This window comes from Bos mutus, chromosome 5, assembly GCF_027580195.1.
Source record: "Bos mutus isolate GX-2022 chromosome 5, NWIPB_WYAK_1.1, whole genome shotgun sequence".
In the NCBI taxonomy this organism is placed as follows: domain Eukaryota; kingdom Metazoa; phylum Chordata; class Mammalia; order Artiodactyla; family Bovidae; genus Bos; species Bos mutus.
This window is the reverse complement of record NC_091621.1, coordinates 25,941,015-25,967,525: the sequence shown is the minus strand read 5'-3', so window position 1 is coordinate 25,967,525 and position 26,511 is coordinate 25,941,015. Positions and strand designations below refer to the sequence as shown.

Genomic DNA, 26,511 nt, shown 5'->3' with positions numbered 1-26,511 from the left:
GTTGAGCCAAGATTAAAAGCCAGATGTCTGGCAGCAGGCATCTTTATATTCTTTGTTATTTATCACTTTTTGCCTCCAAACTTGTGTTAAGATTTCCAGCTTGAGTGGTTGGATAAATGGGTTGCCAACAGCAAAGACAGAGACAAGGAAACCAGGGGAAGGTGCGGAGTTCAGCTTTAGCTATCCTGTGTTTGACATACCTTTATGGGGTGTCCAATAAGTGATATAAGTCTGAAATACAGGACTAAAGTTTACAGATTTAGAAATCAACATGTAAACCATGAGAAATGGATGAGATGATCCAGGCAGGATTATATATAATGAGAAGACGTGAACTGAAGGGCCTAGTGAATATTTTAGCAAAACTAAGATACAGTGGCCTCATAGGTATTAGGAAGCCTCCAGAAGAGAGTAACATCCTAGAAGCCAAGGCAACAGGTAGTCAGTCTCACGGAGGGAGTGATCAACAAGACTGGTATCAATTCGAGTTCAGGTAAGAAAAAGACTGAAGGCCATTCTGGCATTTAAGACTTCACTGTAATTGGTTTGTAATGATCACCTATAGAGGGATGAGAGCCAGATTAAAGTGAAAACACAAAAAATCAGGAAAGCATATCTAGTTCTCTACAGAGATGGTATCTTGTAGAAGATACAATAAAAAAAAACATTTAAGTCTTTTTAAATGAGATTTCAGGGTATTTTTGAGGGTCCAGCAGATGGAACTAGTGTTCGTGGTACTGAAGATAAAGGAAGAGGAGGAGACTGATTTAACCAAAACCTGGGACAGGTTGGGGGCTTCCCTTGTGGCTCATCTGGCAAAGAACACACCTGCAATGCGGGAGACCTGGGTTTCATCCCCAGGTTGGGAAGATCACCTGGAAAAAGAAAAGGCTACCCTCTCCAGTATTCTAGCCTGGAGAATTTCATGGACTGTATAGTCCATGGGGTCGCAAACAGTCAGACACAACTGAGTGACTTTCACTTACTTTCTTTCTTCTAGGACAGGCCGGAGGAAGGTAGGCTCTGGGAGAAACGCTGGACTTGAGCAAAGGACAACCAACTCAACCTCTGAGATGAGGATGTAAAGATGGGAATGGATATGAGATTCTTAGGTTGGAAGGACTAGAAAATGGCCTTAATTTTATTGACAAAATGATGTTAATGGTAATCCACTGGGTATGGAGACAGGGTTACATGTAATAAAGATACAAGGAATGGGAGAGGGGGCATCCCTAGATGCAACAGAAGGACAAGAATTTTATGAATAAATCATTTACAAAACCCAGGAGATCCTGAGTAGGTAAACAAAAGGCTAAAAGAAACAGAAAATGGTGGGAAATATAGATCACAGGCCTCTGAGGTCAAAAGTCAATTTAGAGCAAGTGAAGGCAGACCTTGATGAACAGGAGATTGCAGTTAGAGTTAGACAGAGTTTAAGTTCAAACAGCTCTGGATGAAAATATCTAAGCTTGTAGCCTTCAGAGTGGTAGCAGAGATAAAGGTTGATCAAAACCAAAAACAATATTGAATGGTACCTACATAATTTCAGAAAACATAAAAATTGCTGGCACTTTTAGGAGACTGCTGTTTTTGTATACAACTTGAAACGTGAAGATTAAAAAAAAAAATGCTTGAGGTAGATGATCCATTTCCTATGGGCCTGGGAGCCACAGCCGGTAACAAAAGTTGTCACTCTGGAAGGTGTGAAGATGGTTGTAGAAGATATGGAAAAGATGGAGAGGACCCAGTGAGTGGAGGAAGTGCTTAGAAGCAACTGAGTGGCGGGGTGATTGAAAAAAACTTGTAAGAACAGGTAGGAACGTCTAATTGTGAGTTGTTTACCATGACCTAACTCTTCTCCCACATTTTGCCTGTCAAGAGGGCCCTCCACAGCTCAACAGAGCTGACTGTTCTCACCAATGCCTCATGAACAAGTATTTAGCTGCTAGATATGACCTTATGACTTCTGGCCCACAGGAAAGCATTAGGTGACAGAAATGACTCACTTCTCACTTTGCCTCTGCCACAGCAACTCACATTCCCAGTGGCAGCCTGGTTATCCAGGGTCCCCGTGAGGTGCTAACGCTGTGCTATCCACAATACTATGCAGAATAATAATGTATTCTAAACCACCTATTTTGGGGACTGTTTGTATTGCAGCATAATATAACTAACTGTGCTTATTCCCAGCAACCAATAAATTGTTGTCCTGTCAATTTTATTTCAAACACCCTGAGTGCCTCTCCAAATTTATACTGGTTCAGCACAACATTCTCTTTCATACAGTTTATTCTATTAATGTCTTAATTCATCAACAAATGTCTTACGTTCCTTCCAATCCATTCTCTAAAGTGCACCTAAGTATTTCTAGGTTTGCCATCAACTCACCCCTGAAATTAAATCCAAAATGTTTACAAAGCCCTCTATAAAATCTGCCCATCCTAGCTTCTAACTCATATTTCACACTACAGCCATATTCAGCTTCTAAAACCCCTTGTCTCTATGCTTTTGCTAATTCTGTTCTCACTACATGGAGTACATGACTTCCTTGGCTTGGGTTTGTCCTCAACCCCAGACCAGGAAGCTGTGCCACAAATCATACACATACATGTGTTTTCCCGGTGCTGTCTCCAGTGGCAAGCACATAGTACTAAAGAGTATTAGTACCAAGGCAAAGGAGGGGAAAAGGGCATGATAGGAAGTTTTACATAAATCTTGAACACTGTGAGCAGGGGCTATAGGAATACAGACCAGCAGTGGGGCATCTCATCTGGGTACATACATGGTCCTCTGCGAATGCAACTGATGCTGAAACAAATTTCTATATCTTTTAAATGTAGGTTTTAAAGACTGAATTTTCAAGGTTCCAAAATGAGCATTCTGAACTTACTAAATCTGTTGACCAATCAGTCTCATGAATACTTCAAAAAACATCATGTAAAAGGAAATTAACTTTTATTTTTGTTTATGCCAATTCTGCTAAGAGGGACTAAAATGGTTCAGAAATTTGACTCACTCAATGATCTTGTTTCAAAGAACAAGCAATCTGATTTGTGATAGTTTTTCTGCCACTTGCCTCCCACCAACCAGTCTTTATTCACAAGTATTTTATTGTCTGCAAACATCAACTAATCCTAGAAAAATAACAAAAATGTGCTAGTCAGGTTTACTTTTAAAGTTCAAATATATAATTTTGAAATTATACTCCCCCAAAACCACTATTTGGCATGTCTTTAAATATTACAGCTAAGCAGGAAATAACCTGTACTGGAAAGCAAGTCTTTGTTCATTGTATTTACTTTCTTGAACTAAATTGTTCTCTTGAAGAGAATATAAATGAGTAATTTTGAAACTCCACCTTTTAAGAACCCAAGTAAAGTGTACTTCTTGCCCTTTGATATAGTATACCAACTGCAAAGCACTCACTGCCTCACATCGCCTGGTACAGTAGAAGCCCCTTTTATACTCTTATTTCTTTCAGCTGAGGAAGCACTTTACAGCCAGGAAAAAAAAAAAAAAAAAGCCAGTATATTAAGTGGTTTAATAAAGACCATCCATTTAAATCAGAGGAGGTAGTAATATAGAATAGACACATTTTCACTAGATCATGATAGTTCTAATTAATTTGGTAGAAGAAAATAATTAAAAACAGTACAGTGTACTTAAATTTAGTTAGGAAGATGAACTGATACCAAGAATGAAAACTTCTGCGCGTACAGAATCTCAGTTGGTTATAGCTCACAAGAAAAAGCTCTCTATAATAGTGGTTCTTAACTGGGGCAATTTTGCATTCTCCCCCTCTTTCCTTACTCCCCTGGGGACATTTGGCAATATCTGCAGACAATTTTGGTTGTCACAACTGAGGGTTGGTTGTTGATGGTACTACAGGTATCTAAGTGGGTAGAGCTCAGGGATGTTATTATTTTACAATGCACAGGGCAGCCCCCATGACAGAATTATTCAGTCCAAAATGTCAGTGCTAGGCTGAGAAATCCTGATCTTAAAAGAACATGCATTTTTCTACTGAAGTCTAAACTGATTTCTAGAATAAGAAACTAGGAGTTTATTTCTAGACCTTTTAGGAATGCCTAGTTTAGTTCATGGATGGTAAGGATTCCAAGCAAAGTACACATTTGGTTTCTTAACAATAATGCATTAGGGTTATAGTAAGATACCATCACACACATTTAGCTGCCCTGACCTAAGTAAGCAGTTGGTTTTATATTAAAAGTGAAATGTCTATGAAACAAGTAAAAAAGCTTTTCACAGTAACAGCATTACTACAGGCTATTAAATCATGAGGTCATCATGGTATCATACATTAACCAGTTCCATAATATAATTCTTCAGAATTTCGCTGTGAGAGAGCATTCTAGAATAAAATCAATGTGCATCAACCACTAAGTTACTGATAATGGTTAAATACACTAATTCCAACACATCCTAATTTAGAAAGAAATTTCAGATGGCCTTTTCTCATCTAATACTTTAGTGAAACAATTCAATTTGCCAAAGTAATCACTAATAATCATTTAAGATCAGAACTAAAAAATACAAAGAGGTCAGGGTATCCACACTTCCTCCACTAAAAAGCATTCTGACACATTAACATTACAAAGTCTAACAAAGTAAAATTATCTGCAATACTCCCATTAGTTTTAATTGAAGTTGATTTTTGTGAAAAACAAACTCCATTTTCAATTAAGAGCTAACTTTGAAAGTTACAAACAGCAAAAACATATTGCTGATAACTCTTGCCTAAATTACAGGTGTTCACAAAATCTTATTTTTCTAGTATTAATAGGAAAATCAGCAACTTACTGTACTATAAAGGGAAAAGAAGTAATTTCAGTGTGCATATTTCTTAAGAAAATGACCACGTATGGTCAACTTTTGCAAGCTTGCCACGTGATTATTTCCGATGTGTTCCATTTTGTAGCCAAAGGTATCAGGAGTTTTACTTAACTAGAAAAAAAAAATCCATTAAAACCAGAATATCCTCTTCCCAAATAGTAAAATGGAACTGTTATTACCACTGTCCATTTTCCATTTCACAAAGGATAAGTTAAAATTTCAAAAACATGTGTGACTCTGGAGTAGCAGTAATTTAAAAATTAGGATTTAATTTAAGAGCTAGAATCAACATCTCCTGAAATTTTAAAGCTCTTTAATATAAAAATATTTACTAAGTATACTATATCTAGAGACTGGCAGTTAATTTTTACAACTTAAGTTTTTGGTAGAAGTTTTTACCTCGGCAGAAAATGTTACTTCAACTTTTAAAAAACTGTCACGCATTACTATATTACTTTGTCATGTGGTTAAATACACCTTAAAAGGATTATTAACTAGTTAACTGAATTTCCTGACTGAGGATCTTGTGTATTTCATTAAACTTCAATCATGCCTATCTATATAATCATATTCATGTATCTGAAATTGAGTTAGATATAAAAGGTATCAGAATATGCCTTTAAAACCGGTTAGATACGCCCATATTATTTATCATTTACCCAACAGAAGTGCAAAAACAAAAAAGTGGCCTGGTTATATAAAAATTATGTAAATATCAAACACTTGTTGAAGTCTCTATACTCCAATTTGTGAGGAATTCCAAATGGTTAAGCAGCTTTAGATATCACTAATTAATATATGACCACATTTTAAAAATTATCATGCAGTGCTATTGACTTTAAATTTTTAGGTTAGGCTTTGCCATACCAAATTTCCTTTCTGCCTTAGTCTCATAACGTAACAAACAACTTAAAAACAACCCATATTGAGCTGTCTTTAAAAAGAACTTGGTTAAATCTAAACAATTTAAATGTCCTCATCAGTGAACAGCTGTTTTTTTCTCCTGAGGAACCATCATGTGCAGAACCGCTAAGCAGAACTTCCTAATAATTATTAGAAGACCAGTGAGCAGTGTGAGTGACAGACTGTGACTGAAGCCCACACCTTCCGTCCCAGTACCAGGACGTCACCACCAGAAAGATGAACCTGATCAGTATGACTCCGCATTTAAAACTTGAGTATTCTTCTTTTACTGACTGTTATATATGTGAATATATACATTATAATATATATATATCATATATATAAACACAAATCATATCGACTACTAGAAAAGAGCAGAACCTCTTTAAAAGATAGAATTTCAGCTATATTAAAAAATTAGCCATTTGGCGAGACTCAAAAAACAAAAAACTACAAGCATTTTAGAAGTTAAAAAAACTGAAGGTGAAATCCAATATGTGAAAAGAGTTTGGATTTAACTTCAATTAACTAAGACATTCACACAACATATGCATGTCAGTCTCCTACTTGGTCCTAGAGCCTATAGTATTGTAATTTATTGTGAAACCGTGAAACCAAATACTTAAAATATATCCACAACATCTGTACCACGGTAATGCATAGTACATAATATACTAACAGCTTGAAATAAATTTCTATTACAGTTTTTTGCAAATTATAGTATGATTATCACCTGCCACACACTCTGAAACAGCACCAACTTCATATAACGTTTCATGTCCACATACTAATCAAAATCCTTACTGGTAATGAAGTCTTATGCACGATCATCTGAATACCTAAAGTTAGGCTGTTCGTCTAATAACCACAGTATGTTATAATTAAAATCACCTCATATTTGCATGTTAAAGCAGGTAAGTCAAACAGCAGGAAAAATATTTCTAATTCACAGTTTCAAAAATAAAGGGTGCAGTTTTCAAATATGTGAATGCTTAAAACTCGTCACTCAATTTAACAACTGCCTCCTTCAATACATGTAAACTATGTTTGCACAGCATTAGGAGATGTCTTTTATTTCAGAAGTTAGTTCTTACTGTTACAGGAGCACCACAAATTTGAAGGAATAGGCTACAGTGTGAAAGGAGCTCACTGAAGGATATGTTAAATAAAATTTTAACTACAATATAAGGTACTGCAAAGCTTTGCTTCCCCCCAAGCACAGACCCTTTCATCAGGAGTAGTCAACACTTACCAAATACAATATGTAAATTAGCTCTAGAAGAAAGAGGGAAAAAAATCTAACTCAACTAAAAGAAAATACTATTATTAGCTAACAAACCTGGGATAGCCAGCTTCAGAAGTTTCCAAAAAATAAAATTCACAAGCACACAGTTATTAGAATCACTCCATATGGAATGTAGAGGTCCAAAGGAAATCAAAGAAAAATCTGACTAGGAATTTCTAAGGGGAAACACACGCACACAAATGGGTAACCGAGAAAAACTGAGTACTTAAATATTCAAATTTTAAATGTCTAAGAAAATTTATAATAGAAAAAGTGGCAAATTGTTATTTGGACTTGATTTGCTGAAAACACCTGCAAATTCACACTGGCATTAAGAAAACCAAAGTTTCAAAAATTTACTCCCCTCTCTCTCCAGATATGTGTTTTCTGTGCAAAAATAAATATCTGAAAATTGCACTAATACAATAATACTTATTTTAACTTTTGTATTATGAATAATCTGCACATGCTGCTTTACAGACAATACATATTTGCAAACTTGCTCATGCAAAATTAGTGTGCGCAACAGGGATATTGTTAATCCCCATACTTAAAAAATGATACCCTATTGTCTCTCTTAAACCGCCAACCCCTCTGAAATGTAACAAGTCTTACACAGATAATTCTTGTCTGCCAGCTAAAAATCAATTTATGTTGCTGAAACAAAGTTACACAAGAAAAAGAAACATGGTTTTTGTCTTGCAGAATTTTTGATTTTTAAATAAGAGAAAATTTATAAAAGAAAGAAATTCATGGTCACAAAATTTTAACATTTTAATCCTAAACATTACAGGGTAAATATACTGGACCCTATCTCCATCAATCCTAACGTTTAGTTGTCATTTTAAACGTTGCTCTAACCACTAAAACATCAGTGGTTTTACAACCTCTGGATTATGGAAATACATATTTCTGAAATAAATGCTACAAAAACAACAATGGAAGAAAGTCAAACTGTCTCCATGAAGGGGAAAAAAAGTGGAACATTTTGAAGCTTTTAAATACTTCTCTTTTCATGTCTTATGATTAACCTGTCAAATCAGTGCATCATATGGTCAATGTAATGGTCCCCAGGTTGAACAAATATCTAACTAGTGTCCATTGATTCCAAGTTAGTGGATGATGAATCTTTTTGGATACTTTCAAAGATGGCTGCCAGCTCAGGGTTAGAACTGATCTGTGACTGGAATTCACTCATCAGCGGACTCTTCTCTGCTTCTGGAATGGTTAGCAGTGCTGCCACTGCTCTCATGGCAGATCGCTTTAGTTCATCTTGCTTTTCAAACTCCTGCTTTACTGAGTTTGCTTTTACCTGGAACATTGAGTAAATTTATATTACATGCTATAAAAGGCAGCTCTTATACCAACAAAATCTAAGCACATAAAAATAAAGCAAAGCTACTCTTGCATAGATCCAAAAGGCACATTATTCTTCAAGCAGGGGTGTTTTGAAACTTTTTTAGCAATCACTGTCTCCTTTTAAGGGAATATTTTATACAAAGCCCATTATAAAAACCAGAGTGGGATCTGCTTAGCAAGTCCTACTTTGTCCTCCATCAAACTACTGTTTGATATTACCATATTTGTTCATTATTCTTGAAACATGTTATGTACTGAAATCTCTGTGCCTTAATTCATATAATCATTTTTGTATGAAAAGTCTTGCTTCACTTTCTGAACCTAAAAATAATCCTGATTTTTTCAAGGTCCATTTTAAATACTGTCTTGTGCATATATGAAGCCTTCTATGACTCCCACACCCATTCGCCTCCTCCAACAGAATTAAACATTTCCTCCTCTTTTGTGGACCTATCACTTTAATCATATCAGTACTTTAAAAATGTGTCACACTGTTAGAACAAACTTTTAAGAATAGCATTTAACAGTGGTAAGCTTTCTAAAACATCCACATTTAATACATTAATTTTTGAAGCCAACTGCTACCCAGGGTGCCAGCACAGTTAAATTTGGAAAACCACAGTACAGAATCAACTGAGAATCCTGAACATACCAAGTCTGGCCTAAATCAACATCATCAGTATTACCTTAGTTGTGCACGTGGCACGCAACGGCTCAACAAGTCGGTCCAACCTCTGCAGTACCGCGCTTGGACAAAGGGTAGAGAGTCTCACCAACATTAAAAATGTTAGCATCTATTATGAATAAAAAAAGACAAAATTTAGATTCTGAATTTATTTTCTAAAGACAAATCCCAAATTCTGACAAAGTTTTTAAAAGAAAATGACTAGCCTGTGCCACAAAGTTTCATTTTTATGTAGTCTGCCATTTGGAATCACACAGAATTCAAATCTAAGAAATTTTAGCTACAAGTACTAAAGTTATCTATCATATGGTCCGAAAATATAGAACTAGAAAAGTGATTCTCAATCTTGACTGCACATGAGTTAGAGCTGGGGAGCTTTCCAATTTTTTTTTTTACTTCACTCATTGGGATAGGGTCATAAACTAACTGTTTTTCAAAAAGTTCATGTGCACCAAATGGAAAAAAATCAGTGAATGAGAAAATAACTAGAAGAAAAGCTTTATAACAAGTTTCTACTATCTTAGATTTTTCTAAAGAACAAACAAAAAAAAAACCCCAAAAGCCTGCTTATTCAGATTAATCCATTAAAGTCCAATAACCCATAGTCTTTTATCTTAAGACTATAAATTGTAGAAGGATCCTATTCTTTCAGGGCTCTTTTCATTGAATTCTGGGAGAATCAGGTTATTCCATATTACATTATGGAAACATCAAAGTAAGAGTTCTGATAGTATGGCTGAATTACTGCTCAACTACCACTTTTGCCCTGCTTGACCAAAGGCCCTGAGTAGACGATTTTTCAAATCACCGTTTTATAGTTCACATTTTAAATAGGAAGATAAAAAGCAGCTATGAGCAAAGTTCATGCTCTAAGCCTAAGAGGCGGTATAATTTCTCTGTGGTTGCATCTCCAGATAGCTTTGTGTATAACATCCTTTAACAACACTCTGAATCTGACTTGCTCCGCTAATGACAAGGTTTCTGGATGTTCCTATATGTCAACTGATGTTATTACACTGCACTGCTACTTTGTTTGCATATTAGAGAGTTTCTAACACACTAAAATCATGACAAGTAAACTAATCGTTCTCACTGAATAACAAGAGTAAATTACAAAGGTGAAAGTCACTAGCAAAAAGTATTCTTCTAAAACATTTTATCAACAGGCACAAACATCTCACCTTAATGTCATAATGGTCCTTCAAACCGTCTTCAACATGATTAAGAAATTCAAAGATATCAAGTCTGTCCAGACAACTATCTAGAAGCGTGTACATACACTCAAAAGCTGCCTTTCTAATATCCAGGCCGTCATCAACTGTATGCTTAAATGGACCCATTTCTACCTGTTGAAATATAAAGATATGTAAATATTCTACAAAGTAAAAGACAAGCTTAGGTAAACAATGTAATCTAACGTACCTCTCTTATAAGCTCCTTTCTAACTTTTGTTTCATTATAAAGATGTGGAAGAACAGTATCCAAAAGATCCCTTATTAATGATGGCTTATTATGTGCTGCTGAGTTGAATGTGACCAAAGCTACTCTTCTTACATTTAAGTCTGGGTCTTCTAATGTTTTTAGGAAATCACCTGAAGAAATCAAAGAGAAGCAACATAGTTATATGGCAAGTTTAAAATTAAATATGCATTATACTGTTATTTTACTAGTGTTGGTATTATTGCCATTTCTTCAACGTGGATCATGAAATATGATGAAATACTAAGTGAACTATATAATTTCTTTTGGCAACAGTTATACCATCATGTCTGAATATGAGTGTATTTAACTGATAAACCTATTCTCAGCACCTTTAAACACAGGAGTGAGGGCCCCCAAAGCTCCCAATTACTTTTATAGATAGTTGATAAAAAGGTGGGTGGCAAAGAGAAGTGATGGAGTCAGCAACCACAAGAACTAGTAATGTGAATGACTCTCCTTAAAGTTCAAAATTAGTACTCACACTAAAAAAACCACCAACAGAAGTGGAAGTTTTTTCATTCAAAAAGTACTTGTTGAGCATTTATCGCATGAGGCATTGGGGATACAGCTGTGGGAAAGTCAAATTTATGCTCATATGAAGTTTACATTATATGTATGCTATAGTTTACATTCCAAAGGTGAAATCTTAAAACCTGAGTTCAAAAGATAAACAAGGGTGGGGACAGAGCCACAGCTAAAATATTGTTAACAAGTAAACAATTTATCAGATGACAGAGAAATGTGCCTCCAAAAACTTGTTTTTATCTTTAAAAGAAATACAAGAAATGTATAAATTGACAAGAGGTCTAAGAGTAGAAAAGAAGGAAACTGAAGCCTAACATAAGACAAAAAGCTAGAGAAAGTGCCCAGCCACTCTAAACACAGATATAAGTCTGACTGTTCTTGCACATGGGGGAAAGAATATCTTTGGAGTCACACAGATGGTGATCCAAACTGCTTCACTTGTCAACTTTAAGACTGACTTCTAGCAATTTATTATAGGCAAGAGCCTCAGTTTCCCAGTTAATAAAATGAGAATTATAAACTTTTAGGGCCACGGAACAGAATAAATAGCATGTACATTACTGAACACAGTGTCTGGTACATGTATTCATTCATAGCTATTCATCAATATGTAATCTCAACCCTATGATAAGTAATCTTTTAGAATACATGGTGGGGAAAAGGTGCCAGAAGACTTAAATGTATCACAACAGCAATCTGCTAAAATGGGAGATGGAAAAAATGCTTCAAACATCACAGATTGGTAACCTCAAGACTGACCACCCAGGAAAGTTCTGACTACAAAAAAGGTTAAGAGATAGCTTGTGTTCAAAAAGAATTTAAAGCTCCTCACCTCTGTCTGTCTAGAATTACTATGATGGTAAACTGCTTTTAAGTAAAGCTCCTGAAGTACTGCTATCATTATGGACAAATGGTGACACAATCTAGGATCAGTGGTCCCCAACAACTTGGTCTAGGAATTTCAATTTTAAACAACCAGAATGATCATCATCTAACTGAGTAACTACTCCAGTGATGCACACTTGCTGACTGTTGTCAACCTAGAAAGATGTCTCTAGAGATCTGGCACAGGTCTCTTCCCTTGTTGTATCTTGTACAATGCCAAAAATGAGAGTAAACAAAAAAGAGGGGAGAACAAAGGCAAGAATCTTCTGACAAAGACTTCCTATGAATTATCTCTACGTCTCAGCATTGTCATCCATTTATCCTCTATGTTCCTCCTACTCTGAGCTAGTAATCCCTTTGTGTAGTTCTTTTAGACTGTTTTTGCCCCTTCTGGCCCACTGCAGAATGGCATGAAGCTGTTAAGTTTCTATGCATACCCCTCTATCCTTTCTGCTGATATCCCCATTCTTTTGTCAAGAAAACCCCAGGAGTTTAGTTACTAAAGACTCTAGGGAAACTGATGATGAAAACAACTTAGGAAGTTATAAAATCATGAAAAATAATAAAGAGATGACCTTTTTCTTTCTTGTGTATCTCCTCTTAGGCTGACAGGGATAAATACCTCAAGAATTATCTTTTTTAGTCTTAAATTTCCACCTTAAATTTAGAAGCCTCCACAGAGCCCCTTGGGAGCTAGAGGGATATAAATAATAACAGAAAATTCAGCCATCACAACTCAAATGAGATTCATTTACAACTGGGAAGAACTTCAGACTGTCAGATCATATAATATTACCCTTTACCCATTAGTTTACTTTAGGTCATTCCCCAAACACTATTATCAAATGTGTCGTTGACTTTAAAGACATCCTAGCATATTTAGCTAATTTCAATTATTTGCAAAATTATGTTTTTAATGAAACAATTACCAGACCCTTAAAATAGTTCCTTGGAGATATATTTAGCTATTGAAATGATTCAGGTTTTGACAATTAACTACTATTTAGGCAGTATTTTTATCTTCATTTGCACTTACCTATGCAGTTCTTTAATAGTGGATCAATAGGTTGTGGATGATCAGAAATAGTAAACTTCACAGCTGTAACCACTGAGCTTCGGGCATATGATGAACCTAATTAAAAATAAATTCTAAGTCTACGGTATTTAAATCCGCTAAAATCCATGGACATCTTTATCATTTTCAAACCACTTCAAGTAACATCAGTATCTGTAATTCCTTAAAATTCTCTTTGATCAAGAAGGGTATTTCTTCTTTCCCTCAGGATACCAATGGAGCAAAGTTTATTCATTTTGTGAAATATAATCTCGCTAGATCTCAAAAGGAACAATTTCATCCAAGGAGGAGGCAGCCTGAGAAACCAGGAGTGAAGGATCTACCCCTCCTAAAAGGGAACTGGTTTAACCACATCAGCAGATAAGATTATCAAATTTATTAAAAATGGAAGCAATTTCTAAGAATGAATGGCCATTTTTACCTTCTCCTTGGATAATAAGGGTTGACACTGGTAAATCTGAAAACTGTTCCCAGAATTTTTCATTTGAACTTAGTTCACCAATTTTAGTACTGTAAGCATGGTTCTCTGGCTTTATTAATTCAAGACCAAAGAGTAACATTAAAATATACTGAACACTAGAAATGACACCAGATTTATTTAATCATTATCTAACTACACTCTTAATTCTTTTAAACAACAAAATGTCATTTGAACATGGCTCCATATCATAAGTTCTACATGTAACAAGATACAGCATTAGCCATCTTTCCAGGCAACCAAATACTAATAACAATTTTGGGGGGGGAGGGAAGGGGAGGGAGGCTCAACAGGGAGGGGATATATATATATATGTGTGTGTGTGTATATATATATGACTAATTCATGTTGTTGTACAGCAGAAATCAACACAATACTGTAAACCCATTTTTCTCCAGTCAAAAAATTTTAAAAATAAAAATTTTCTTAAATAAGAAAATCTAGGTACCCACCTGATATTAAATACCCCTTAAGCCGTGGAAGGAGAGTTTCTGGATCAATTAGAGTGAGTTTGCCTAGACATTCAGCAACAACATTTCTGGTTCCTTCTTCTGCACACTCACAGTGCTTTAGCAATAAGGCCCAGATGTTTTCAACATACGGTTTAAGGCCCACCACTGATGCAGAGCTAATAATTTCCTTCAAGGAATGAAGCAGTAGATACTGCCTTTTGGGTTGACTGGTTATTTCTTGTAAGACAAACGGAAGGTATTCAGGAAGGTTGCCCACACTAATGCTGCCTAATGCATAGGATGCAGCTGATTTGACTTCTTCACTAGGAGATGAGAAAGCTTCTAATATGACAGACTTTAGTTCCAGCTGCCCACTTAAGTCAATATGATGCCCAACTTCTCCAAGAGACAGTAGAGCTAAGAGACGAATTGAATCTGTAGACCTTGAGTTCTTCACATCTTGAATAAACTGACCTACTACAGCTGGTCCTTCTTTAGGGCATGCTCGAGTAAGAGCAGCTACACATTTGGCAATGGAATAATAAGACTGCTTATGAGTAAGAGCTGTGCTCTGAGAATAAACTGGGCCAGTGAGCATGCGCAACAAATCCATATATCCTAGATTATTTGTTCCAGTAACAACCAGAGCTTGGAAAAAGTCTAGCATAGCACTAAGTGCTCCCCCTTGCAATAAAGGTGATCTAACAAGTCCAATAAGTTCATTGAGAATGGATCCACTTATCTTCGAAAGGGAGGAGGGATACACTTTTGCTAGTGTGGTTAGAAAACTGATAGCCATCTGTGAAACATGCATATCACTTTCGCTGATAAGAGGTGGGAGCTCATCTAGAACTGCATCAATCATGGCAGCAGTCAAGCTGTCACTATAGTTTTTAATTAGAATATCTAAAGCAGAAAGGGTACCCAGTTTCAAAGCTCTCTGGTTTTTCCTGAGAAACGAGGCAAGGATAGGAACCCCTTCTCCCAGGACAGGCCTCAAATCTATCTTCAAAGGGGACCCAGCAATCAGTGTCAAAGCCTTCACTGTAGTTAACCGTGTAATCTCATTCTTCAGTCTCTCCAAGAAAATCTGAAGTGTATTGGGCAAGTCAGAGCCCAAATTGTCTCCAAGGTTGCAAATAATTTGTCCCATACAGGAAATAGCCCTTTCCTTGACTTCCTGATCAATGTCAGCTGCTTTTAACCTCTTAATGGTACAGGTAAACAGATCTTTGATGTAAGGAGTCGCATCAAACGAGGAAGGCTGATCTAAAGGACGAATTACTTTGACAAGTTGTTGAGTAACAAGAAGAGCTTCAGATGTAATCTTGTAAAATGGGTCTCCAACACAAGCCACCACTGGGGGGACCAAAGCTTGAACGTGAGGATGGAAGACTTGAGGAGAGTGGTTACAGAGGATTACATATAGACAGGACAAAGCATCGATCTTCAAATTTGATGAGCTTGATTTATCATTCAGTGAGAAAATGATTCCTAAAAACCCAACCAAAAAAGAAAAATCCAATATTTTTATGCATGACAACTTTATGAAAGCAAAAATATAAAACTGATCCCTAAAAGACTGCTAAAGCTTCCACTTTATATTATCTCTAAAGTAATAGAAATTCCACAAGCTGTGATAAATATTAAAGTAAAATATTTTAGGGTTTGGTTTTAAACTTTTTACTTTTAACTTTAGATATTCAATGTTCCTATAAAGTTAGTTCCATGTACAAATTAAGTTGTCACAAGTCATTCTTTTCAAGGAAACAATTATTTAAGCTTATCTAAGTCTTAATAAATCCCAAAAGTGATTTACTATTTCTTGCATACCTGGTACAAGTACAGGAATGTGTTGTGTTAGGGCCCCGGGTAATACATTTACCAGTTCAGTTAACATGTTAAAACAACACTGTCGGGTCTTCACACTTTTCTCTTTCATCTGTTTGTGCAGAGCTTTAACAATGTTTGGAACCTGTAATTATCAAGTGCTCATTAGCTGGTTCAGTTATTGGTACTTCCTCAGTTCACTTAACACAAATTACAAGGGATGCGGACGAATGGAAGAATTTTTCTGGTCAAATTCCTAATTCTGCTAACTGCTAACAATTTGTTCGATACAAACTTTGTTGCCATCTACTATGCATGTTCCCTTGTAACTATATTTGCTTGACACTGATAAACAGAGAAAAGCTATCATTAGCTTTCTACAGAACAACAGAATAGTCTTCCTTGATTAATTTTACTTATGAAATGCACCAGACTAAATAGAAATCTAAATAATAATTTTCAACCAAAACTTTAGGAACATAATTTATAAACAGCACATATAAGCAATTACAGGAAAAAAGACAAATTACAGAAAAGAAACCATTAAATGGGTCTTTGTCTTTGCTTTTCGTTGGCTCTTACAATGAAATCAACCTCACTTCAAATGTAGTTACCAGCAGCAGGAATAGGAGTCAAAGACATCACTTCTATACTTTCTAATGTTAGTGAAACCTAAATAGGGTATTTGCTAAAAAGTCTTCAGGAGAGCAGGATACAGACACATACCATATTGAACAATGATGTGAGAACTAGAGGCAAAAGAAAACACCTATCTAATTAATTCATCATAGCACCATCATAATTTTTTGTGATTTTTATCTGCTTTCCATATAGTCAATTACTTATGTCTTGGATACACTTTCTTTTTCTTCTACAATTAATCATCAGTGTTCACCTTTTAAGTTCACCACAATCTATTAAAATTTTTACTACTTAAAACAAGATAGCTATGACACGTACATCCCTTGTCCTAGTTTAGTTGTTTAGTTTCTCTCAAGATCTCTTCTGTAATCCATAAAAATGGACATATATGTACCCCATGGGGATGCTTTAGAGATTACATATAAGATAGGAAAATGCCTAGTGTGTACTAAATATTCAGTAAATGGGGACTATACAGACCTAATATTTAGATCCTAAAGAAGATGTCCTAAAGTGAAAAAATATGTATTTTATCAATAATAGGTGGCATATAATATCAATAATAATATCAATAATAATACATGGCATATAAAGCCTGTGTGGCAGGCTTCACCGTGTGTTTAAACAGAGCATATCATTTCCATCTTGGGTAGACAGTTTTAAGTAAACCATTATTACAAATGAGAAAACTGAGACTTAATAAAATGTTTAAATAACTTGTCCAAGACCACATACACAAACACACACAGAATCCTAATTTCTCTAAATTAGAAGAGAAAGCTATGAACACAAGTAGTCCAATTCTACTGCCCTAAGATTTCTCCATTAATACATCAAAGATAAAAGATATTTTATTGAATCTTAAAGCTAATACTGTTCAGCCAAGAAAAATCAAGAAAACTTCAATCAGAATAAATTATAAGTAAGTAATGTTATATGAGGATCCATAAACTATTATACAAACATATCCCAGAAATGTTTCTCTAAAGCTATTCTGGAACTCCTATTTTCATACAAAAACACCATTTTAAAACATCACATTTACTAGCAGGACTTTCAAAACCACACTTTAAACTGACCTGACTCTGAAGCATTGTTAAAGGTGTTTCTCCCTGTTCCATTGCGTCAGGGTCACACAGCCAACTTTGCACAGGACGAGTTTGCTTCAAAAGAGAAAGGTATGCATGAAATACATCTGCTTTTACATTCTCTTCACGCTCTTTAAATCTGGATATCAGTGCAGGAGAGACGGTCTTGTAGAATTCTGGAAGCATTTCATGCCTTGTGCTAACTACAGCATCCAAGCACTTAGCAGCTGCACGTCTCACTTTCCAACTCATGTCATCATCGTCACTGTATTCATCATCACTCCCTAAAGAGAAGTTTTAATGTTAACAGACTATTAATCATAAGAAAAGTTTAATACAGAAAATAAATTGATACTCATAACTAAGATAATTTTCCAACTTTTAAGATACACAGCCAGAGACAGATTTAAAAAGAACTCGTTCATAAACCAGAAGCAGTTTACTTAAAAAATCTACAAATAAACCTCTAAAGAAAAATGATCTGATTGTGTTTTTAACTTAACATTTTCTCGTTGATGGATAATGAGCTGTTTATTAACTATCATTTATTAACACATTAAACATCTTCAGATTACAAATATGTATAAATGTCCCAGCCTTTTAAATAATATGAATAGAAGTTCAATTCAAAAGATTCACTTGACACTACAGGAAAACCAAACAACTGGGGAGTTCATAAGATAAACCATAAAAATAATGATCACCAATGGCATATCACACTGTGAAACTAATTTTTCAGGGGTAAAAAAGAATCCTGACATTAGCTTTCTTTGTGGCTACATGGCTTTCCATTAAATTTGCTGATGGGCTATTAGGAACAAATATGCATATTCTCAACTTATTAAAATATTATCTTAATATAGCTTAAAGAACCTATACTTTCTCAGTTACAACAATAAAATTCTGTCCACAGAATAGAGCACTAGCTTCTCCAAATTCCTGCTAAACATTAAAACAATATTCTAAGCTTAAGTATTAACAACTCCATCTCACTTATACCAAATACTGCTAAATCAAGGCATTTGATTTGAAGAAAAATTACAGGGCACTATCAAGTAGACTATTTAAAGCAAGTAAGTAAAAATTTTTAGAGAATGTAAGCATTTCCAATGGCAACGCAACTATGGGAATAACTTTATAGAAATATACTTTATTGAAAAAGTTATAAAAATTAAATAGCCTAATAACTAAAATTATGGTTATATAAGTTACAGTAACACTATGATAAAAATATATTAGGTATCAGAAAATATTAGGTGTAAAGAAAGAATGCTAAAAAGGGAAATAGGAGTATGCGGTATGGGAAAGTCCTGAGATGGGAGACTGGATGAGGGAGGTATGTAAAAGAAGTAATCAGGTATAACCCCAAAGTTTTTGGCCTGAGAAACTAAGAATAGAGGTGCTATTCTGAGATGGAGAAGTCTAAAGAAGAAACAGGTTAATAACCAGTCAGTGGAGGAAGGCTGGGAAGAAGATATTCTGGACATCTAGGCAGTGTATCAATTAAGCAGTTTTGCATATATGAACCTAGAATTAACAGGAAAGATCTGGGATAAAGTTTGGGTTTTCAGCATACTGATATTAAAGCCAAAAGACTAGATGAGATCAACAAGATTATAAGAACATAACAGAGAAGTCAAGAACTAAGCCCAGAAATACTCCACAGTTTAGTGATCAGGGTGATGAAGAGGAATCAGCATAGGGAAAGAGAAGGAGTAATCACAAAGACAGGACTAAAACCAGGAGAATCTGATATCGTGGCAGTTAAATAAAGAAGTGCTGCTGAAAACTGAGGAACAAGCTAAGTCAAACATCTGAGGTCACTAGCAATCACTGCAAAACTGGATTCAAAACAAAAGGGGGAAAAAGGAGTTGGAGAGCATTTATTCTTTTGAGGAGTTCTGTTATAGTGCAGAGAAACTGAGCAGTATCTGTTGAAAGTCTAAAATGAGACTAAGAGAGAGTTTTTGTATCTTTTTTTTTTCAAATGGATGAAATTACAGACTTTAGAGCAAAGGCATTACCTAAATTCATTCAAAGAATCAAACTTAAAAAGTATAATTAACAGGAAATCCACCAACACATAAACCCAATAACTTATTTAAACATTGCTATTATGATTCTTTTAATAGAACAGAGACAACTACACATGAGCAACCCTGTGCCTTTGATGTGTTACTCCTTTCCACAGTAAATACCACAAATCTCAGCACAATGACATCAATCTCAGGAACCTCAGAAATACTTGGATTAATCATGAAAGTTAAGTAGAGCCTCAAATAATACTTAAAATTTCTCATTAAAAGTAACTATGCATCAGATCAGATCAGATCAGTCGCTCAGTTGTGTCCGGCTCTTTGCGACCCCATGAATCGCAGCACACCAGGCCTCCCTGTCCAACACCAACTCCCGGATGCATAAAACAAACCAAACTGCTAGGAATATGTTATAGATATCTATAGGTACAATTTATTCATTTCCCTCCTTACAAAAACACTGTGTAATCACTGATAAGTGCTTGCCAAGAGAAAAACACTAACATTTTTTTTAGCTTATTTAAAAAAATTAAATTGGGACAGAGTAATTTTGTTATCTACTTTTCATTCAACTTATTAACCGCTTTAACAAATGTTTACCTAGAACATGATTTTGAAAATGTTGCATACAGTTCAATAGCTGGACGCCCCGTAATTAAATCAACTTGCTCTTGTTGAATACTGTGGTTATTTCCACTTTCACTATTATAAGCAAGCAAACAAGCAGTACATTCTGGGGCCAAGAATCATCTCCATCTATAATTAGTTCTTTCATGAAAATATAACAAATCCTACTTAATTTGAAATACCTTGGTCGTCATCATCACCACCATCTGCATCCATGGCATTTTCATCTTCATCTTCATCATCATAATTATAATTAGGATCATAAGTAAGATACTTAAGACATATATTTATAATGGTAGAAACATGGGGATACACTTCCTTAGGACATCTGTAGAAAAAACAAAAGCTACCTTGAATAATTGTACTTATTTTCTTGATTCAGTATCTGTCAACTTTATTAGCAGATTGTCTTCCGTTTAACGTTTTAAAACATTTACTTTTCAAATTACTCTTTTTTAATCAATTTTAAGATGAACTCTTCCCTCCTACCACCACCACCACCACTTAACACCTTTGAAGTCAGGATGATTTTTACAATAAATGATATGACATGGTTAGTGTGGGGTCATACAAAGAGAGATCTGCACACAGTCTATCTTTTCAACATACAGCTATAACACAAAGGCCAAATAAATGCATTCTTCAGTAACTAGCATTACTGGTAAAAATGGCAGGGTACATTAATTTAGGTTTGGTCTTATAACTTTAATGTTCAGAAGACAGAACGTATAGTAAATGCCCAAGAATAAGTATTTCTCAATTAAAGGTATAGAAATGAACCCCACAATTTTTAGCAATTTTATATGACTATAAAGCTACTTATCGAAAACCATGAGTGAAAACTGCTTACTATTACTACAAACAGCCAACAGTCAAGTCACAAAACAGTGTGTTACAATGCTGTCAATTCTAGCCAGGAGTGTTGGGGGGGGGGGGTGGGACGGGGGGGACAATCTCGCTACTTAGCCAGTATGATCTTCTCACACATAAATGCAGTTATTATTAGAACCAAGGTTTTCAAACTGAGAATCACTGCCCTAGCAAATATAACAGATCTCAAACATTGTTAAAGAGATACAAAATTCACTAGTATATATTTCTGACCAGATGATTAATTTGTTCTGGTAAACCACATTAAGACAACTGGAAGACAATTATATATACTTTTCCCAAGTTCTTTAAGTTCTAACAGTAAGGAGGAAACATTTCAAAATAAATGTGATGACTGTATTTTAAAATAAAGATGATATTCACTTCAAATACTGTATTGTTATCACTTATTATTTAAAACTTAATTAAAACATCTGAAATCCAAAATTCAATCCAGCTGTGAGTAAAATAATCCATTTTCCTCACCCACCAAATCTAGATCTTATTATTCTATTCTTAAGAAAAAATATTTGAAAAATAGATATCTTTAAAACTTGCCTTCTCACAAATGATTCAAAGGCTTGAATGCAGTACTCTCTTAATTCATCGTCATCTACATTACAAAATTTTACCACCAAAGGAATTATCTTCTCAAGGTATTCACCTAAGAAAAGCATATTGGTTCTTATAAATATTCATTAATATGTTTTAAAGAAAATTTTTAATTATATAAATATTTCTTACCTATTCTATGACCAGCTTGCCTACTAATAGCAGCAATACATTGTATGTAGGTTCTTGTTGTTGACATGGAATCATTTTTGGACAACTCTGACAACAGATGTTCAATAAGATCGACAAAAACTATATTTCCACAGCTCATAACCAGATGGCCAAGAGCAATAATGGTTCTTTTCCTCACTGCAAGTCTAGGGCTGGTCAACTGGGGGAGCAGACAGGTCAGAATTGAAGGATGGAAATTAACAAGAAGTCCTCCTTGCCTTAAAACAAAATGAGAAGAAAACAAATAAATTCAAAATGTCCAAGAACTATTACAATTTCTGCCTTCTGACCATCTCTCGATTACTTCTTCTCCCTATCGTCTTTTCTCTACAAATCTATACACTCAGTTTCAACCCACTTTGTTGGTTCAACTCCTCTCTCTCAAATCATTTCACATGTGCAGTTCAATGACTCAACAGCAGTCAAATATCTGTGTCCGGTGCAGTGCTAGTGATAAAGTCACACAGAGGACAAAAGGTCTAACTGAATTTTCACTACATATCAAATTAATAAGATTCCAATCAATCAGAATGATCTCCGACTACCTTCTATTCATTCTATATTCTGGAATACTAGAATATAATGTTTCCCAACTCAAGACTACTCATATATTCTGATATATTTTATCCTTAAGCACATGTATCTGTGCTCTAACCACTTTGCAAAACTAAATCCAGATGTGGTTTCCATAACAAACTTTCATGGCTCCTTCCATTTTAAATGTCAAAATACACCATACTCTGCGTTAATATTTAGTCCAGCTCTGCCTTACATTACAGCCATTTGTCTTATCTCCTATAGTGAAGTATAAGCTTTTTGTGTGCTAGGATAGCTCTTCACTTTTACTGTGTATTTGTACCATATGAAGGCACTTGATTACTTTCAAGTTCAAGTGAATTAGCCACAAATGATAACTATATTCAAGAAAATAAAGGGTAAAACAAAATATAAAAACTGTGCTGAAATATTTAAATTACAAATTTTATTATTTTTCAAGCTACAAGAAATATGCTTGCTATGTAATATTACGTGAGTATAATTAGCTTTTTTCTTCCCTCACCCCTAACCACACATTTATAAAACAATTTAAATATGAATAATTTGACCAAGTTTTATTATATTTATCAGAAAGAGTTCTTAATAAATGCAAATATCTGTATATAAGTAATAGAAACCACAGTCACGTTTACCTGCTTAACATATCAGCCATAATATCCAAGGCTTCTAGCTGAACAGAGACATCTTCCTGCTTTGCTATTGCACTGGTAAGACGCCCAGTAATCTTTTTACATACATTAGCAGCTAATGCAGACCCTGTATGAAAAAGGAACCATAACTTCAAGGCGAGTATGTTGAATTCCACCTTAAATTCATTCTAGTTATTATTCAGCAATTCTAAACTTGATTTAAAAACTGACTCAAGAGATCCATGTCAGAAAAATGTTTCAAAATAGGCTGTTTTTCAATAAAGTAAGTTATTAGACATAAACAAGAATTAGAGATAACTGCAGAAGAGTGCATGAAACAGGGAAAACAATATTGATTCAGTAAACTCATACTGCACAACTATTTCTGTGCACCAGTGGGAATGCTGGCTATGGAGCTATTAGCAGCTATAATGTTTACAACTCTAAACTGGAAAGCACATAACATTTTTCTCTACTTGAGTCATCTTTAGTAGTAACCTAATGAGATCCTTTCCAATCTAAGTAGAAATGTTGTTCCAGGAGACTCATCAAAAAGGTTATTAATATTTTAAAGTAGATCTATATTGTTACTGACCAGAGAGAGGAAAAAAAGGAAAAAGAAACTGTGAAAGTAAAAATCTGCATGGTTAACAGAATTCCTGTTAGAGCCAGAAATCGGCTAAAAACAAACATGTTTTAATGAGGGGAAAAAATGAGGAAAATTATCAATATAGCTAATAAAAGGATGCTTGCTCCTTGGAAGAAGTTATGACTAACCTGGAAGAAGTTATGACTAACCTAGACAGCATATTAAAAAGCAAAGACATTACTTTGCCAACAAAGGTCCATCTAGTCAAATCTTTGGTTTTTCCAGTGATCATGTATGGATGTGAGAGTTGGTAGTATGAAGAAAGCTGACTGCCAAAGAAGTGATGCTTTTAAACTGTGGGGTTGGAGAAGACTCGAGAGTCCTTTGGACAGCAAGGAGATCCAACCAGTCAATCTTAAAGGAAATCAGTCCTGAATATTCACTAGAAGGACTGATGCTGAAGCTGAAACTCCAGTACTTTGGCCACCTGATGCAAAGAACTGACTCACTGGAAAGACCCTGATGCTGGGAAAGACTGAAGGCAGGAAGAGAAGGGGACGACAACAGAGGATGAGATGGTTGGATGGCACATCACCAAATCGATGGACATGAGTCAGCAAGCTTCAGGAGTTGGTGATGGACAGGAAGCCTGGCATGCTGCAGTCCATGAGATCACAAAGAGTCGGACTTGACTGAGCAACTGAACTGAATACAACTATAAATGACATACTCAAGAGTTGGTGAAATGTTTTTGAAGTAACTAATTCAGTAAGGGTAAAGTAACAATGACATGATACAGTGAGGAAAAAAAAGCCCATCAACTCTGGGTTAGAAAATAATGTGTATGAATCTTCTTCACCCAACAAGCTAATCAAAACTTTGGATGAACTGACCTAATCTCTCTGAATTTCAATTCTCTTATCAACAATCTACAGTATTAAGACCTCCCACAGGATTAACGTTTGGACAAAGTGAAATAGTATACATGCATCATCTAGCATGATAGTTAGCACAGTAATTAATAAATATTAAGTAAATGAATGAAAACTACATACTAAGACTACATTTTTACCAATACACATATTTCCATGAAAGAGTAATTGCACTCCATTTGCAGATGAGACAGTAACTTTAGACTGTTAATTTAAGCCAATAGCTTAGTAGTCAAGACCAATTCTAAAACTTACATAAAAATTTCTGTTGGAGATCAAAAGCTAATTACTTGACAAATTCATTAACTGTAACTGTTTTAAACTTTTTAAAATTGTAAGTAGTTATAAAAGGCTCAGCCTGAATTAAAGATACTAGTAAACTGAAATCTTTCATAGCTATCTTAATAGTGTTAAGTTTTACACCATAAATTCTAATGCAAAGCAAAATTAATACTGAAAATGGAAAGCTAATCAAAATAACTCATGGTTTTGGGTATCTTTTCTCCCATTGCATACACTGGTTTGACTCTTTTCTGCAAGTCACTGTACATGCAATGATATAAAATCAAGTTCCAACACCAAAAATTTTCAGAACTGGCATTCCAAAAATACTTAAATTCAATCAAAATAACTGAATTTATTTTTAAGCAAAAATAAGACTCTATAGACTTTTTTCCCCTCACTGTTCAAAGGGATATTTACAAAGATCTTTCAGGGGTAAATACATCTCTCTCTCTCTCTGTGTGACCAGGAGGAAAAAAAAATTAGAGGAGAAACACTTCCATTTATAAAAGGGAAACAGAAGGAAAAAACACTCTTGCTTACCACTGGAAGCTGGAGGAAGTTCTCCAATTACTGTTTTGAGGCCAATACTTGAAATATCTCGAAGTTGTTCTTTATCAGAAAGCATGTTAGTGCAGAGGGTATCTACAATTGTCTCTACTTGGTACTCTTTCACTTTACTCACTAAAGGGCCAAGACTGAAACACAAAAAGAAAAAAAGAAAAAAAATTAACCTAGATAAAAAAAAAAACACAGAAAGACAGACAAGTAGTATACAAATAAGAGTATAAAAAATTCTTGGTTAATAAGCTTCTGGCAGTTTCTAATTTCTTCCCATTTATTTTCTTCATAGTATCATGAAACTCAAGATGCTTTCACCCGACCCCCACCCTTGGCAAACCCTTCAAATACACATCTTGTAATAAAAAAGCTAATTAGGAGTCTGTTCCTAACAAGAATCCCATGATTTACCAGCAATAGAAATTCTATCCAACATATCACATTTGCCAACTGTGATCCTTTCTTCCTACCATCTAACACCAACTTCTTTCGATTCATAAGCCCAAGAATTTATATTTCTTTTATTTTCTTGTTTTAAGCATCAAGTAATCAGTTGCAGAAACCAAACAAGTCAGAACCTCTCCATGCTTCCAAAGCATCTTGAATATGCCTTTCATATTAGTATCTCATACTGCTATTATTTTAGCACTGCATGTAAGTCCACTGGTTGAGGATAAAGGCAAGCTCTCCTCCTATGTCCTTCCTACAGAATTTAGTACATAGACACCTGGGGCATGACTATCCATTGAAGAGCCACTGTACTCAAGACTGTACTGAATAACAAAAGTACGGCCCTGATCTTCAAAAATTTACCATCTGGTTGGTGAGGTAAGGAACTCACATAACTATTTTAGAAATTAACTGAAGGCATTCACTACTCTGCGCAACAGAAAGAAAAAAAAAGATAACTTTTAAATGCAATGTTAGTATTTATTTACAGACAGGAGACTGCACTTCAGAGACAAATTTTAGGTACTTGCATTTACGGGATATAGTTAGAAAAAAGAGCATTTCAAAGGGAAGGATCAGATGCTAGAATGAATACAACACACACTAAAGAGATGAGAAGTCAAAAGAATTGCCTGACTTAGTCATTACTCA

General features: G+C 35.0%; 1 protein-coding gene across 1 annotated transcript in view; it reads right to left on the bottom strand.

Annotated features, from left to right (window-relative positions):
• Nucleotides 1-3,522: 3,522 nt before the first annotated feature.
• Nucleotides 3,523-26,511, bottom strand: part of CAND1 (cullin associated and neddylation dissociated 1) — a 38,528-nt gene continuing 15,539 nt past the window's right edge. The window contains exons 3-15 of the mRNA XM_005888135.3: nt 25,393-25,547; nt 23,050-23,173; nt 21,821-22,077; nt 21,635-21,740; nt 20,389-20,534; nt 17,535-17,827; nt 15,817-15,958; nt 13,984-15,477; nt 13,015-13,110; nt 10,509-10,678; nt 10,268-10,432; nt 9,088-9,195; nt 3,523-8,354 (exon numbers count right to left, since the gene is read on the bottom strand). Coding sequence (XP_005888197.1) covers nt 8,130-8,354; nt 9,088-9,195; nt 10,268-10,432; nt 10,509-10,678; nt 13,015-13,110; nt 13,984-15,477; nt 15,817-15,958; nt 17,535-17,827; nt 20,389-20,534; nt 21,635-21,740; nt 21,821-22,077; nt 23,050-23,173; nt 25,393-25,547 — 3,481 coding nt within the window. The 3' untranslated portion in view covers nt 3,523-8,129. The remainder of the gene's footprint in view (nt 8,355-9,087; nt 9,196-10,267; nt 10,433-10,508; nt 10,679-13,014; nt 13,111-13,983; nt 15,478-15,816; nt 15,959-17,534; nt 17,828-20,388; nt 20,535-21,634; nt 21,741-21,820; nt 22,078-23,049; nt 23,174-25,392; nt 25,548-26,511) is intronic.